The 17,879-nt window shown below is 44.4% G+C and overlaps 1 protein-coding gene across 2 annotated transcripts in view; it reads left to right on the top strand.

Annotated features, from left to right (window-relative positions):
- Positions 1-17,879, top strand: part of atp10d (ATPase phospholipid transporting 10D) — a 35,941-nt gene that overhangs the window by 908 nt on the left and 17,154 nt on the right. Inside the window, exons 2-3 of one of the 2 annotated variants that reach the window (XM_073873118.1) lie at positions 428-806; positions 1,550-1,744. In XM_073873118.1, coding sequence (XP_073729219.1) covers positions 517-806; positions 1,550-1,744 — 485 coding nt within the window. In that variant the 5' untranslated portion in view covers positions 428-516. Of the gene's footprint in view, positions 1-427; positions 807-1,549; positions 1,745-4,409; positions 5,060-17,879 lie in introns of those variants that run through there. The other variant, XM_073873119.1, reaches the window with a different exon arrangement.

Genomic DNA, 17,879 nt, shown 5'->3' with positions numbered 1-17,879 from the left:
CAGTTAAGGAAGTTTCATTTTAGGTTCCCATAAAGTGTCCATGTTGTTTTTACAGTGGGAGATATAAGCAATTATCATCATCTACATTTAAAAACCAATGTGTGTGTGTGTGAGAGAGAGAGAGATGTACTAATATGGTAAAACCAACATGTTTTTTTCCTATTTTAAAATGTTTTATTTTTTTATTTTTTTGCCACTTTATTTATTTACTGGCAGAGAGGTTTTACATGAAACACAACACTTCCTCTTCTCAGTTACATACTTCTGCCTACAAACATTAGGGATTCACATGTCTTTTCAGCTCTGTCACAATTTAAGAATATTCAACATGTTGCAAAGAAGACGAAATGGCTGCAAATACCCTGCTGTAAAGCTGAAATGCTCTTGTCGGTTTATAGTAATTGTATGCATCTTTACATGTGTTTAGGAGCAAGACTCTTTGTGGTGCAAACAGAGACCCCTGCCATTTTGGCCTCTCTGGCTCTGGTATTTCCTAGGTCCACCACTTTGATCCTCATGGAGCAATTCCAATGGGTGCGGCACCGATGTCTACAGTTTCTGTCCACGGATACGAGGAGAGGCTGGTACTCTCCTCCTTCATCACTGCCTCCTAAGAGTAGTCTGGATGCTCAAGACCCTCAGGTTCAGCGGTTAAATGGAAAGAGAAGAGTCGTGGTTGCACGATGGGGTCCACACCATGCGGAGTACCAGAGCAACTCAAAGGGATTCCAAAAAAACAGCATTCGGACCACCAAGTACAACATTATCAGTTTCATACCCATGAATCTGTTCCAGCAATTTCACAGGTAAGACGTTTGCAGTTGAAGATTTCTCACTTTATTACTTAGTAGTTACAATTTATGCAATTTATTGACGGGCCGCTAGAGGCTGGCTTCAAAAGGAGTCAATTCCCATAGACCCTGATGTTAAAATGCCCATTTTTGGTTACGAGTGTTGCACGGTGACGCTCTGCCAATGGCCAATGGAGATGACAGACTATTGTCTTCAAAAACGGTCTTCACAAACCTATGGGTGACGTCACGGACACTACGTCCATATTTTTTACAATCTATAGTCCCTTTCACACATACAGTCTTTACTGGTAATTTACTGGTAAATTGCAGTTAACATGTCATGTGTGAACAGAACCTTTCCGGTAAATCAGTGCTCCCAATTTACCAGTAAGACAGGTTGTAAGATTAACGGTAATTTGCCGGTAAGCGCTGTGTGTGAACGAAAAATATAGCATTACCGGCATTTAGATGACGTCAGACCGCGCTGACAGATCGGGCGGGCCAATCAGAAAGTTTTTTATACAGGTGACGTCACGGACACTACGTCCATATTTTTTACAGTCTATGATTCTGCCATGAATTTTGCGTTTTTAACATGCTGTACTAAGCTAAATGATCTTAAGATTGAAAGGTCACCTAGTTTTGTACAAAATGTAGCCCGGAATTGCCTAAAATCATATATAAATTTTTGTGTTCTGCTGGGAGTGATAATATCTTTTACTGACACACATTTGTTTTTGTTTTTTTCTCAACAGAGCAGCAAATCTGTATTTTCTGTTCCTTGTGTTACTGAATTGGGTCCCGGCAGTGGAAGCATTTCAGAAGGAGATCACCATGATCCCACTGGCCGTGGTGCTCACTGTCATTGCTTTTAAAGATGCCATGGAGGACTACAGGCGGTACCGCTATGACAAGAAAATAAACAACACAACAACACATGTGTACTGCAGGTGAGTGTGTGTTTCTGATGTGGATGAAATAAGATGAATGACCACTGTCATGAACTTTAACTAATACACTAACAGTAACTTAATGGCTTTTGCTTCGCTATATGTATTTTGTTACTGTTGGATATTAAATGGGTCATATAATAAGGAATACATTTGTACTCTTATCTTTTAAGATAAGATGCTATTATACTATGTGAACATACTGTAACCTTTTGCCCAAAGTTTCTTGATATACACGGATAACGCGCCTCATATATTACTTTTTTCAACATTACAAAACTGAAATGTATGCTTACATTTTGTTGCTGTTTCTACCTGGTATTAAGATGCGTTTTGGTCGATCGGATCACAAGTGGACGAAAGAGACACTCACGTTTACACCTGGTATTTCAATCCGGTCTCCTTTGTCCACCTTCGGCCGCTTCTGTCCTGATTATTTTGTGAGGTTGGTTTGTGGGTGAGTCGTTACAATTCGAGTGGGAGAAATGACGGGGTTAAATTGATGCGCACCAAAATTAAGGCAAAGTTCGCTGGTTGTGTTGTTAGAAAACATGTTGCACAACATTTTGTAAATGTATATGTAAGAGCTTTCTCTGATATTTCAGAGCAATCAATTAAATAATTGTGCAATTTTCATATGCTCGCAAAATGAAAGAGCCGGGGACCAGCCGCTTTAGATTTATCAATGAAAGCCTAAAGATCGGATTGAACACTTGAACATCGTGCTCAGTTCATTGCATATAAGATAATAGGCGGAGAGTCGTCGTCTTCGAGTCCGTTGCATTTTCAGATTTCGTTCTGCCAGTATCTGGTGCAGGTCACAGCTGATGGGATTGGTTCAGCCAGGCCCTGGGGGCTGCACTGGGTGGGGTTTTCACACTCCAGTAGGTGGGACATTGTCTGTACTGCTCCGCAGCTAGATTTGTCGTCTGTCTGGTGGTTCCATGTTTTCGTAAGTGCTTTGCACCTCCCCTGTTCCACTCGTAGTCTGTTGAGGGTCTTTCAGGTTGGCCATGGGAGATCATGCCCGCTGGCGAGACATTCAGTCAGAGTGATTCCTTTTTCCATTCAGTCCTGGGCTTGTGTGGTTCGCTGGTTCCATTCATCTTTCCAAATGTTGGTCCTTGCTATTTCTTTGGTTGTCTGGAGAGGTGGGACTGTCAGCAGGAAACTGGCTCTCGATTTCATTCGGTGTGGGGGTGCTATGTGTCCGTGCAAGGGGTGCCTGGTGTTGTACTCCTTTGTTCCTTTCTGCTCGTCTTGGGCGATGAAGGATCGTCTGATGTAAGGGCGGGCAATCCCAGCTACAGCGTAGAGACACGGTTCTGAAGTTTGTCTTTATGCATCCCCTGATAATGCGGCAGATGTCATTGAGAGCTATGTCAATCAGTTTGGCATGGCATATTCGGCTGTGGAGAAGCACTGGGCTAGGGCAGTTGTGCAAATGTTTTGTGGGTCGGCACCCCATTTTGTGTTTACCAGTTTGCGCAGGATGTTATTGTGAGTGGTGTTCTTGGCTTTGGTCTTCTGGAGGTGAGTTTTGAAAGAGAGTGTGACTTCCAGGTACACAGGGTGAGGGTGGTTGGAGAGTTTGTAGCCGTCCCATGAGATAGTCCGGTTTTCGATGGATTGGGTTTCAGGTGGTTATTTTTGTAGTAGGTTGACATCTCTCTGGTCTTTTGTGGCTGCTCGAACAAAAAACAAAACAGCAAAATCGCATAGATTATCTGAGGTAAAAAATACGGCTCTGTGTAGTAAATGCCGCTCCATTTGAAAGCAGGTGATGGCAATTTACTACTAATCAAGAAACCGTCTTTTCTAATAAGATATGGAATCTCAGGCGATTTATCGCCCACCCCTACTACCACTGACGAGTGGAAGAGCAAAGAAGGACTTTGCTGTTATAAATGAACTGACAATAGTAAAAGTGTAAAAATTTCTTCAAACCATGTGCTATTCCTGTCTGTGTGCTACAATAACACTTTACATACAATATAAATGGACCTCTTGAGTGACAAAAATGAAAATGATAAAAACGTACTGTATATGTTAAACCCTGTTAAACGTTTATTATAGACATGAAACCCTGTACTGTCTTTATAACTATGAAGTGTTTACAATGGACACATTCACTGTCCAAACGTAGCACTACAAAACAAGGAGAAAATTTCCAGGAAATAACATTGCATGATTACAGCATTTCAAACTAGACTTTTTATATATTCTATCATATGATGTAAAATAGTTTCTTGTTATTTTTCTCCTTCATTTTTTATGAAAAGAAATTAGTTCAGTATTTCATTAATGGTTGGGTAATGTAATGAGGTGTTGTATGTATCCATGTGTGGAACTTCCAGTGTGGTTGTGAAAGTCTGTGATGTTACAGCTAACGCCTCCCACATCGCCTTGCACATGTTTGACAAGTCCATCATAAAATACTAAAAATATGATCCTTGCATATTATTGCATGTGCTTAAATATTAGTCTTCATAAAGTAATGCTCGTAATTATGACCGATCCTCTTTATGACTTATAATAATAATAATATCAACAACCTCACTCCTTAGTTTGATAGTAAGTGTCCTCTGTCCCAGATAAACGTCACTGGTTGCTCATTTACCAGCACATTTGTCTTTAAAAACCGCCTCTTGAGTCATAAAAGGCTCTGCATGAGTTTGTTTATGATGCTGGCAGTGTTTCCTGGTCGAGGAGCGTCCGGTCTATATGTTGTTGATTATTAGACGTTTCTGAGACACGCTCTACTCAAGTGTCGGATCTCTTAGCTGTTGTCCTTGGTTTGGATAGAAACAGAAGCAGGACAATGACAGACCTGTTTAACATGTGGTGGTAATACTTGCTGGACATGCTGGGGATAAAGAAACTACATGATCTGACTGGAATAATACCGAAGAGTCCAGTAGCAATGACTCTATCACTGGAACCAGATCAAGGTGGCACGATAAAAGATCAGACAAAGAAGAGAAGGATAGTAGTTCCATGTTGGACTGAAGATGAAGAAGCAAAGGAATTTCACAAGTCGTACAGCAGGAACAAGGTCCGAACGACCAAGTACACCTTCATGTCCTTCATTCCCAAGAATCTTTTCGAGCAGCTCCATCGGTTTGCCAACGTATACTTTCTCTTCTTGGGCGCGTTAAACTTTGTGCCTGTTGTGAATGCGTTTCAGCCGGAGATCTCCATCATTCCTATTATTTCAGTGATGTCTGTAACTGCTCTTAAAGATCTTTGGGAGGACCAGCGACGGAGGACATCTGACAAACAGGTCAATAACCAGTTGTGTGATGTGTATGACAGGTAAACACGTGAAACATTCTGAAAGAGTACAAAATGTGTGACTCAGGACCACAAAGGAGTCATAAGGGTTAATTTTTTTAAACGAATATGTATACATCATCAGATAAGCTGAATTAAGCATTTCACTGATGTATTGTTTTTAGGATAGGACGATATTGTCCGAGATACAACTATTTGAATTTTTTAGAAATCTGAGGATGCAAAAAAATCTAAATATTGAGAAAATCACTTTTGACATTGTCCAACTACTTTAATGAAGTCCTTCGCTACACATTACTAATGATAAATACATTTTTATATATTTACGGTAGTAAATTTACAAAATATCTTTATGAAATAGGATCTTTACTTAATATCCTAATGATTTTAAAATAATTCTGACCCATACAATGTGTTGTTGGCTATTGCTACAAATTTACCCCGTCCTACTTATGACTGGTTTTGTGGTCCAGGCTCACATATATGTTCAAGCACATGTTGTAAACTACACGTTTATGTGTTTAACATACATCTCTTTGTACTTTAACCTAAACGCATGCTGATATCTGCTAGCAGCAGTTTATGGCATTATCTTACTCGTATCGTACATGGAAAGCTGCTGTATATGTGTCTTTATGGTTTGTTTGTTTGTATGTTTGGTTGGTTGGTTTTCCTCCAGTCATATAGTTTTGCTCTTGAAGAGCATAACTTGGTAGTAGTTAAAGGAAAACACCCCCATTTTACTATGTTCTTACCTCAACTTAGACAAATTAATACATACATCTTTTTTCAATGCGTGTACTTAATCTTTGTACAGCGCGTCGTGAATGTGTTAGCATTTAGCCTGGCCCCATTCGTTCCTTGGGATCCGGACGGGGATGAATTTAGAAGCCACCAAACACATTTTAACATATTCTAAACTGTTTTTATTAAAATCAGATTTATTTTCTTTAATTGTAATTTTAAATTCTCATGTTTTTATTGTGATTTTATCATCTGTCTCTTATTTTAATTTTTTTTCTCCTTTATATATGAAGAGTTTGGTTCCAAAACGCGATAAACGCTATTTTTGAAAAAAATTAGTTACAGCCAAAATCAGTATTATATCAGGTCAGTATTTAAAAGTAAATAATAAATTTTACACAAAATCCAATATCTGTTGTGTTATTCTGTCATCTTTTCTCCCTTTTTTCCCAAAATGCGATAAACGCCACTCCTCCTCTTTTACAGAACGCAATAAATCCATTCCAGAAATTACAGCACACCAGTCACGCAATGTAAACAAACATGGCGGCGCGCTGAGTACACGGAGTCCTAGTTTCCTCATCTACTTTGTATTTCGTGATCAACAAACAAAACAAAATAATACTTTAATGGCATTGATAAACCTGTGATGGTTTTCTGTGATGGGAAAGATTGTCATCAACATCTAATAATTTATGCGAAGCACTCGGAAAACTGGTGCTTATCTCCCGACAGCATCAAGTTTCGCATGCTAACACATTGACCCCAGAGGATCTTATAAATAACTTAACATAATTTTTCTCAAAGTCAACGAAAATCGAGCAGGACCAAAACATTTCACAGCTGATCGCTGTGAAAAATGCTAAGCAACGGCGTCAAGTATAACTGCTGCAATGACAGTGATCTTAAAGTTGCAGTGTGTAAATTTTAGCGGCATCTAGTGTTGCAACCAACCAACAGCTTAGTCCAGTGCTCACCCCTCGCTTTTGAAACACATAGAGAAGCTACGGTAGCCGCCACCGGACACACGTCATCGTCGGAGACAACTTAGTAAAAAAATTGTCCGTTAAGGGCTTCTGTAGAAAAATGGCGGCACAAAATGGCGACTTCCATGTAAGGGGACTCTCGGTGTATGTAGATAAAAAGGTCTCATTCTAAGTTAATAAACACATAACAGTTCATTATGAAAGGTCTTTATACACCCCTGATAACGTCTCGGTTACGTATGTAACCCTCGTTCCCTGAAGGAAGGGAACGGAGACGTCACGTCGTGACCGACGAATTGGGAACCGCTTCGCGGGTGACCTATCTACTTCGAGAACTATCAAAAACGCCAATGAACTTGGCATGCAGGTATTTGCATAATGCCGGCGCCGCCCCGCCAGGTGCGTATATAAGGCGCAGGTGCACAACACCAAACCAGCCACATCATTGCTGAGAAGCCGAGCAACAGTGCCCGGCCTGAACAGCAATGGAACAGCAAACTGTGGCGACGGGACGTGACGTCTCCGTTCCCTTCCTTCAGGGAACGAGGGTTACATACGTAACCGAGACGTTCCCTTTCAGTCGGTCACTACGACGTCACGTCGTGACCGACGAATTGGGAATCCCTGCCAAAACGCCACTGCAGCTGAACCCTTCCAGTGCCTGCAAAAGCCCTCCGCCCTCCACATAAAGGGGCGGAACCTAAGGCGAATGCAGAAGGCCGGTCACTACCTGTTCCTTAACCCACGATAGTGAAGCAGCGAACTGGGAGAAGCGTCTAAACTGAGCGGAGCTAGAACACTGCGGAAGCCATCCCCTAAGAAGGTTAAATGGATGACATAAAAATAATGAAACAACCGACAGGTTGCTCAAATAAAGTCTCTGAACAATACATGGTATGTTGAGAGGTGCAGAGCAGGCTCTGCTAAGGAAAAACGTGGAGGATTAGAACCCCACGGACTATACACACAAATGAACCCCACGTAGGGGACAAATGTGGACGCCTAGCCTACACAGGTTTACAGAGAATACATCAGTGATAGGTTGACAGCGGATGCTCCGCAACACCAGCTATCAGGGCGGTGGAGGAGAGGCAAAAACAGTTTTTTAGACGTTTTTGCCCCGATGGCCTTCCATAATGGTGCAAATGTGCAGCACCAAAATAGAGGCTCCAAGCCGACACACGAGCCGACCCTCGGCATTCTTAACTAGTTAGTAGAAAGAACCCGAGTGGAAACCGGTTCGACACGAACACTATAGAACCTTGTGAACGTATTAGGTGTCGCCCAGCCTGCAGCTCTACAAATGTCTGTTAGCGAGGAACCGCGAGCCAGTGCCCAAGATGATGCCACACTGCGTGTAGAGTGGGCACGTAAATTAAATGGACAAGGCACATTCTGCTTTTGATATGCAAGGGCTATAGTATCCACAATCCAATGGGACATCCTCTGCTTGGTGACAGCTTTTCCTTTCTGCTGACCACCGTAACAAACAAAGAGCTGGTCTGAGGTCCTAAAACTTTGCGTCCTGTCTATATACACACGTAGTGCACGAACAGGACATAACAAAGCCATGGCTGGTTCTGCCTCCTCCAAAGGCAGTGCTTGGAGATTCACCACTTGATCTCTAAAAGGAGTGGTGGGAACTTTGGGCACAAAGCTGGGCCGGGGTCTCAGTGTTACGCTGGATGCAGCCGGCCCGAACTGAAGGCACGATTCATCGACCGAAAATGCATGAATATCCCCTATCCTCTTAACAGAAGCCAAAGCAAGGAGAGTTAAAGTTTTCATTGTAAGAAATTTAACACTCACACTATGCAGAGGCTCGAATGGGGCTTCCTGGAGTGATTTCAGCACCAAGGACAGGTCCCAAGGAGGAATAGAGGGGGGACGCGAAGGATTCAGTCTTCGAGCGCCTCTGAGAAATCTAATGACTAGGTCGTGCTGACCCACTGTTCTACCGTTTACGGGTGAATGGTGAGCTGATATCGCAGCGATATCGACTTTAATAGTGGATGGTGACAGCCTATTCTCCAAACGACGCTGGAGATATAAAAGCACAACACTAATCGGGCATTCTCGGGGGTCTTCACTTCGGGAAGAACACCAGTCGACAAACAGGTTCCATTTAAGCGCGTAAGCCTGTCTCGTAGACGGCGCTCGCGCAGCAGCAATAGTGTTAGATACCTCTTGCGGTAAATCACTCATATCCTCCGTGCCCCGTCCAGAGACCACACATGGAGGTTCCACAGGTCGGGGCGCGGGTGCCATAATGTGCCCTCTTGTTGAGAAAGAAGGTCCTTCCTCAGGGGAATCTTCCACGGAGGGGCTGTCGCGAGGAGAGAGAGTTCTGGAAACCAACTCCTGGTTGTCCAATACGGTGCCACCAACAGCACGCTCTCCTCGTCCTCCCGGATTTTGCATAAGGTTTGCGCAATGAGGCTCACCGGAGGGAACGCGTATTTGCGCATGTTTCGCGGCCAGCTGTGTGCCAATGCATCCACGCCGAGCGAGTCGTCGGCTAGTGAATAGAACAGGCGACAATGGGTCGTCTCTGGGGAAGCAAACAGATCTATCTGCGCTTTGCCGAAACGTCTCCAAATTTGCTGAACCGCAATGAGGTGGAGTCGCCATTCGCCGGGACGCGCAGCCCGAGAGAGCGCATCCGCCTCTACATTGAGCGTGCCCGGGATGTAAATGGCACGAAGAGACCTCAAATTCTTCTGACTCCATGTGAGGAGGTGACGGGCGAGATGCGACAGGTGACGCGAGCGTAAACCGCCTTGACGATTGATGTACGCCACGGTCGCAGTGTTGTCTGTTCGAACTAATACATCTTTGCCCCGTAACTTGTTGCTGAAACGGACGAGCGCAAGATATACAGCCCACATTTCCCGGCAGTTTATGTGCCAATGCAGCTGGGGTGTCGTCCAGACCCCCGAAGCCGCAAGCCCATCGTACGTGGCCCCCCACCCCGTGTCTGACGCATCTGTGCATACTATCGCGTGCCTGGAGACCTGTCTCAGAGGCACACCGGCTCGGAGAAACGCATGGTCTGACCACGGAGTGAAAGTGCGACGACACGCAGGTGTAATGATAACACGGTAAATGCCGCGCAACCACGCTCTCCTCGGGACTCGATCGTGAAGCCAACGCTGAAGCGGTCGCATATGAAGCAGTCCGAGCGGAGTTACAGCTGCGGCTGCTGCCATATGCCCCAAAAGCTTCTGAAATTGTTTCAGCGGGACCGCGCTCTTGCTCTTGAATGTATTCAGGCAAGTCAGAATCGACTGTACACGCGCTTCTGTTAGACGAGCTGTCAAATCAATCGAGTCCAGTTCCATACCGAGAAAAGAGATTCTCTGCACGGGCAAAGCTTGCTCTTTTCCCAGTTGACCCGAAGACCCAAACGAGCGAGGTGTTTTAAAGTTCAATCTCTGTGATCGCACAGCGTCTGACGTGTTTGAGCTATTATTAGCCAATCGTCCAGATACGCGAGAATGCGCACACCTCTCTCTCTCAGGGGTTTTAAAGCCCCCTCCACTACTTTGGTGAATACACGGGGCGACAGAGAGAGCCCGAATGGGAGGACTTTGTACTGGTATGCTCGCCCCTCGAACGCAAAGCGGAGAAACGGCCTGTGTCGGGGGAGAATCGATACGTGAAAGTACGCGTCCTTCAGGTCGATAGATGCGAACCAATCGTTTGGACGAATGCATGGAAATATGCGTTTGGGCGTCAGCATTTTGAACGGCATTCTGTGAAGTGCACGGTTCAGCGAACGCAGGTCCAGGATCGGTCGCAAGCCGCCGCTTTTCTTGGGTACAATAAAGTAAGGGCTGTAAAACCCCGACCTCATCTCGGCTGGAGGGACCGGCTGAATCGCGTCTTTCGCCAATAAGACAGCGATCTCCGCACGGAGGACGTGCGCATCGGCAGCTCTCACCGTAGTGAACCGAACGCCGGAGAATTTGGGGGGACGCCGGGCAAATTGGATCGCATAGCCGAGACGAATCGTGCGTAAAAGCCAACGCGACGGGCTGGGAAGCTGTTCCCACGCCCCCAGATACCGTGCGAGAGGGACTAAAGGCACGATCGGTGTACCCGCGGCGGGCGCAACGGAGGTGATCGCCGGTGTGTGCGTAACAGCCGCACCGACAGCAGTGTTGTGTGTGATAACACTCACCTGAGTCCGTTGCTGGGTGGTTGAGTAAGGGAGGCTCTGCTGAAGACACCTCACACCACTCGATGCACCCTCTGGCGAAGGAGGAGGGAGACGATGGGTTATGAGCCCGTAACTGTCTCCTACCGGCTGAGAGCGCGGTGGGGTTATGAGCCCGTGCGTCGCTCTCGTTCTCCTCTGATGAGTCGGAGAACGAGGGGGGGTTATGAGCCCTCTCGTATCTCCGGAGCTCATCTGAAGACCTAGAGATGGAAGTGGAATTCGCTCTTTTTGTGGATTTGTGGGTGCCGACTGAAAAGTCGGCGGAACAGAAAAATGAAACAAAAGATTCCCCAACCGGCCCTCCTCCGGTGGGGGGAGTGGTGCCTTCACCATCTCCCGAAGAGCGATCCCCTCCATCTCTAGGTCGCCCGTCTCAGGGCCGCTTTGATCTTCTTTTACCACCCTTTGCAGCGGGCTGAGCGGGCGGGGCGGGCTGCTGACGACCGGTTCCTCGCTTCTTAGAAGAGCCCCGGGGAGGAACGGAGGCGGCCGCCGCAGGACGCCCTCGGCGAGGAGCAGGCTGAGGCGCCAACGTGGATGGGGCAGGCGCAGGACGCTTCCGACGTGGCATGATCTGAGCGATGGCCTCAGTCTGCTTCTTGGCCGCGGAGAATTGCTGGGCAAACTCCTCGACCGTCTCGCCGAACAGGCCGGTCTGGGAAACCGGAGCATTCAGGAGCCGGGTTTTATCAGCGTCCTTCATGTCCGCCAGACACAGCCAGAGATGGCGTTCCTGGACTACCAGGGTAGACATCGCACGCCCGACGGCGCGTGTGGTGACCTTGGTCGCACGAAGCGCCAGATCTGTAGCCGCACGTAGTTCAGAGAACTCCGCCGAGTCGTGACCTCCCGCGTGCAGATCCCTCAGAGCCTTAGCCTGATGAACCTGCAGCAATGCCATGGCATGCTGGGCAGAGGCTGCCTCCCCACAAGCCTTGTAAGCAGCACCGGACAGCGCCGAAGACTGCTTACAGGCCCGTGAGGGGAGAGTAGGCTGGTCCCGCCAGGAGGAAGCGACACCGGCCGGACACAACTGCATCGCGACCGGGCGCTCCACTGACGGGATACCAGTGTACCCCTTGGCATCTCCACCCTCGAGAGAGGTGAGAGGTGAAGGCTGATACGGCCGGTTCCGGGCGGAAAACGGGGTTTTCCACGACCGCGTCAGCTCTTCATGCACCTCGGGGAAGAAAGGCACCGGGGGCGAGGACTGAGAAGCCCTGGCACCCCCGAAGAACCAATCATCGAGGCGGGACGGTTCAGGTGGGGGAGGTTTAGTCCACTCCAAGCCGACCGCCTCCGCCGCCCGAGCGAGCATGGCTGCCATCTCCGGGTCGAACGCAGAAGCCGCAACCTGGCCCGAAGGCGGGAGCGGATCCGGATCGACGTCCGAGGCTGACAACCCCCCCTCCGACGTTACGGTGGATATCGCGTCAGGTGGAGGCTCGACAGAGCGCGAGGACACCGTAGAACACGGGCCGCTCGTCTCCATCGGGACCTCCGCTGGCAACGGATCAGGGCGCTGGGAGCTACTGGACGAACCAGCAGACCGACCCAGCACCGTTATACGGAGGTCATCCTTCGCCAATCTGGTAGCTGCGCCCTTAGCAGCACCAGACTGGGAAGGCGGGGCCGGTGCCGGAGGAACGACACCCGTCTCCGCAAATCCGCTATAGTCATGCCCTCGCAGACGGGGCATGAACTATCACGCAACGCTGCCTCTGCGTGCTGGAGCCCCAGACACGAGAGACAACGCTTGTGGCCATCCTGGGGGGCGATGAACACACCGCATCCAGAAACGGAGCACGGACGGAAATCCATCTTTAAAAAGACGACCCCGACCGTGACACGAATGAGTGGCTGTCTTTAAAAAGACACAAAGCTCAAACGTGCTGCTCTTTTAGGGAAATCACTATTTTGTGCGAGCTGGTGAAACACACAGGGAGAGGCAAACGCACTCACTCGAACTCAAGTCCTAAATTAAAGAGACAGAGAGAGAGAGAAAGGGTGGAAAAAACACTGCGAGCCTCCACTGAGGTGTCTTTGCCCAACCAACTTCAGCAAGCTGAGATATTTTCTTCCCACACAGCACAGGATCTATGAAGATCAGTAACAGCTTCTCGAGAGCAGATGTCTGCCGGCTTCGAAGCAATAAAGCTGATTTGGTATTATGCACCTGCGCCTTATATACGCACCTGGCGGGGCGGCGCCGGCATTATGCAAATACCTGCATGCCAAGTTCATTGGCGTTTTTGATAGTTCTCGAAGTAGATAGGTCACCCGCGAAGCGGTTCCCAATTCGTCGGTCACGACGTGACGTCGTAGTGACCGACTGAAAGGGAACATAGTTTTGTATAGTACTTTGCATTTCTGTCAAGAGATCCTTCTAAAAATTACACACTGCACCTTTAAATGGCAGAACATGGATATAAACGTTATGTTCAGCCACAACCGGATACCGAAAAAATTAAATCTAAAGCTGTTCGTTTACTCTGGCTGTTTCACCGGAGACAGTTCTTTGAACCTGGGACAATATCAAGCAGGCTTCGCTTAGCGTTTGATACTGAAAAAGGGGCCAATATGGCCATTACAACCCCTACCACATAAGTAGTGATTACTGTTGACTTCAGACAGTTTAAATGTAAAGTTTCTTAGTGAGCAAACAACACTAACGGTAATTTACAGTGTTGTAACAACTCAAATAAGGCGACAGCAGTGTTTAAAATCCTTACATGCACTGTCATACTATTTCTGTCTTCATCACGGCACAGAATAATGAAATACATCCATAAGAATGTGTTTGTCATTTAACATTTAAATAATAGTCATTTAAACATCTTGCAATTAAGTCCTGAGCTGGTGACGTGACCCTGGTTGGGAAACAGCCAATCAGAGCACAGCTCATTATTATTATTCATAACCCTTACATATAAGGTAATAACAGACCATTTCATTCCAAGGGCAAATCCTAGGGTTTTAAGTGGACATGGAAAACTGTCTCTGGATATTTTTTCACGTAAATAAGCCACATACCTTATATTTAGATATCAAAGAACAACGTAACCTATTATTTCAATCCATTCTTGGTCACCTTTAAAAAATCGCCGCGTTTTGTTTTGTGCCACCATACTTAACTGCTCATGTAACGGTCTTTGAATAGGGAAAACATGAAAGTGTTTGGTGGCTTCGAAATTAATCCCTGTTTGGATCCTAAGGAATGAATGGGGCTAGGCTAAATGCTAACACATTCACAACGCACTGTACAAAGATTAAGTGCACGCATTAAAAAAAGATAGGTATGTATTAATTTGTCTAAGTTGAGCTAAGGATATAGTAAAATATTGGAAAACGGTGGTGTTTTCCTTTAAAACATTATTTAATCTAGCTGTGAGTTGGTCACCCCAGATACTGTATTTCTTTGTAATGCACTTGTTTATTTTTTCAAATCCAGTGGCTTGCTCTTTAACCAGTTTGGATAATGGCACTGAATGTGTCACATGCAACAAACGTTACTGTTAGGTTTTTTCAATTCATTTATGTTAAAACAGGTCTTTGTGCATATTTAAGAGTCTTGTCGTAGCTAAAAATTCCTTTAAATGTGTGTGGCTGAAACCAGTTCCTGGATTTATGCCATGTTTCATAAATCATTGATTATTTCTTGGTCTAAGACTTAAGAGCTCACACACCTAAGCACGCAAGGCTGAGAACAATGCCAAAAGGTTTTTTTAACTTGTGATCTATAATATTGTTTACCTTCCGTGAACAGAAGCTATAAAGGCTCTTAATCACACAGGTACCATGACTGTATACACAGGCACAAACAGACCTGCAAAGGTTTACGTTAAATGCTAAACGACTTCAAGGCTCCTCTATTGTAACAATTTTTGAAATATTCTAGAGCGTGGCATAAATAAAAAAAATAAAAAAACACTATAAAATGTCATTTTTTATTGTTTTAGGTTTATTTTATGCTATTTGAATTTATTTAAGTAACCTGAGGGCCGCTATTAAATTCTGGCCCCAGGTTGAGAAACACTGATGTAGATTATAATTTTAGCTTTTCTGCTGTCTTTCTGTGCTCTTTTCCTGAGGTAAGCTGTATCCAAACTTTGAATAATCTGACATTTGGCAGCAGTGTATGCAGTAAATGCTGCTCTGTTGAAACAGGGCTCCCATGTGATCTTCTTGTCACAGCGGGTCATATTAGTTTTCGTGTTGTGAAGCTGTTGCTCTGGGAGATGATGAAGCGCAGCGTTTACTCATTACTTTGACTTTAAGAGTGTTGCGTTGAGATGATAAAAGGGTATTGTTAAAATCTGTATGCGTGTGTTGTGCTTAACTTAGATGAAAGGCCCCTAAACAACTCAGCGGTGGGAAATATCTATTAAGAGTTTGTTTGTGCACAATGCAGCAGGGGTGCACTGAATGTTTTATCATAATAGGTTTGCATGTCAACTTTGCAAATACTTCTTAATAGTACCTGCAAGACTGGTTCTGGTGGCATCCAAACCACGAGGGCTATTTCACTTCATAATAAAAGACTTTACTAACTTTGCATCACATAATAGTAATGAAGAAACAGGGATTTTGGGTTGCTTGTTCTGTTGGTAAAGGGATTTTGTTTGCACAAAAATAAAAAAATATATACTCAACCTCATGTTGTTTTACAACCGTATGAGTTTCTTTATTCTGTTGAACACAAAAGTTGACTAGACCCATTGACATCTGTAGCATGAAAGACAAATACTATGGAAGTCAGTAGGTACTGTTAACTGCGTAGTTACCATCATTTTTAAAATATCTTCTTGTGTTTTAAACGGAAGAACCATTTTTAGAACAACATGAGGGTAAGTGATGACAGAATTTTGATTTTTGGGTTGACTATCCCTTTAACTTACACCAGGGCTATTAAAATCTTAAGTTAAGTTTGATTAGGGTGGAGCTAAACTCTGTAGTGCTCGGCCCTCCAGGGTATGATTTGAATAGACCGGACTTACGCAGTAGATACATATAATTAACTAACTAACTAACTGTCTTACTTTAACTGTCGACTGTTGATTACTTTTTGTTATTGACAATTACTATTGATCTCTGTCTAATAGGATCAATAGTTGAAGCCAAAAAATGCTTTCCCGATAATTTTGGGGTGACCCTGCTAAAATAAACCATAGAAACCATCACAGAAATTCTGCTGGTTTAATGGTTTAAATGGAAATTATGTTGGTTGGTTGTAAACTATAATGGTCTCTGATGTGTGTGGGTTCTATTATTGGGACCATTAAATCCTACTGGAATATGTCCCAAAACACACAACAAAAAGGACTTCTGTAGTGGTTTTAATGGTAAAAGCTAACCTGGTTTCTAATGGTTAAAGCAAAGAATGCAAAACGGGGTGTGAATTGTTGATCTCTGTGTTCTTTGTGTGCAAAGGATAAATCAACCCAATATATAAAGAATCTCCAAGGCACTCAATTTATATATAAAAGTTATAAAAATAGGTGGCAAATACACCTACGCGTTGCGGCTTACAAGCCTTCATCAGTAATTTTTTTTTTTTCCGACAAATTACAATAAATGTAATGCAAGTCAGATGCAAGTCAAAGCCTTATGTAAGATGCAACACCTTTATTAAAACAGCATATGATGAAAATAAATTCAAAGACAGCGTTTTCCTTCCTGTTTGAAAATATCGGCTGCACAACATGCGAGCTGGTTGGAAAGTTTATTTCTGATCTCTAAGTGTACATTTATGGCAGAGCTTCTGTTGTATAGATAGAGGGTCAAATCATACCATACCCATATAGACTTGTTTTATCACATATCCGGCTGGGGGAATAATCTCAATATATTAACAATATTCGATATATTGTACCGACTGGCCCATAAAGCTATTTTTTAGGACAATTTAAAAATTTTTTAAGAAAATTGAAGTAATGTGGTTAGAAACCGTTATTTCAATGTTTGACAGTATTTAGCGAATCTTTAAATTGCTGATCTCTGAAATGGTGAGCTAAAGAGCAAGTAGTGGATACTGAGAAAATGCACTGAAGCATCTGCAAAATGTTTAAATGTAAACTTAGTGCTTTGTGTATACTGCATACTGTTTTCAGTCAATATGTGGAAGACAGTAGCTACGTTTACATACAACAAAAAAATCTGTTTGTAATCACATTGATAGCTCAATCATATTGAAAAGGTTTCATGTAAACACCTTAATCAATACAATCAGATGCAGATTTGTGATTCGATCAGCAGGAAAAAGTATGCATCTTAACTCGTGAATCATAGTATTTTCTTAATCGGATGCAAAAATACATTGTGCACAGGCACAAAACAATTGTGCTTAAGTTCACTTCTTATATTGATCTCTTATTTATGTATGACATGATTCTCGTCACAGAAACACGCAATAGCAAGGCAATGGGAAGGAACGCATTATTAAGGTAATGGGTTCACGCGCTATACATTCTACGGGTTCATGTGTACTTTCATAACGTTAGGCTATATAAAGCAATAAAATTGTATCATACCTTTTGAAAATTGTGTTTACTTACATCTGAAAACTTTTCCAGAACAACTTTCTCCAACTCCGCTTTTACTTTTATCCAAAGATAAAGCGTGAACTCGACGAGAGATGCTGTCCGCAGCTAGCGTTGCCAAGTCCTCTGCTTTTCTTCGAGTTCAGATTTGTGCTACTGTTTAAACCGTTTCAAGTTGTTTATTTTCTGCAGGTTAAAGATGAAAGGATTTTGTTGATTAGTTATTGGTATTTGAGCTTTGAATAGTCATTGGGATGCTTTTGGGCTAGTTTTGAATGTCCATTGGGATGGTTTGATAAGCGAATCTGGCAACCCTAGCTGTGCGCCGCTTGCGCAGACGTTCGGTTCGG

The sequence above is a fragment of the Misgurnus anguillicaudatus genome, chromosome 11, assembly GCF_027580225.2.
Source record: "Misgurnus anguillicaudatus chromosome 11, ASM2758022v2, whole genome shotgun sequence".
NCBI lineage: Eukaryota > Metazoa > Chordata > Actinopteri > Cypriniformes > Cobitidae > Misgurnus > Misgurnus anguillicaudatus.
This window is presented reverse-complemented; position numbering and strand designations above follow the sequence as displayed.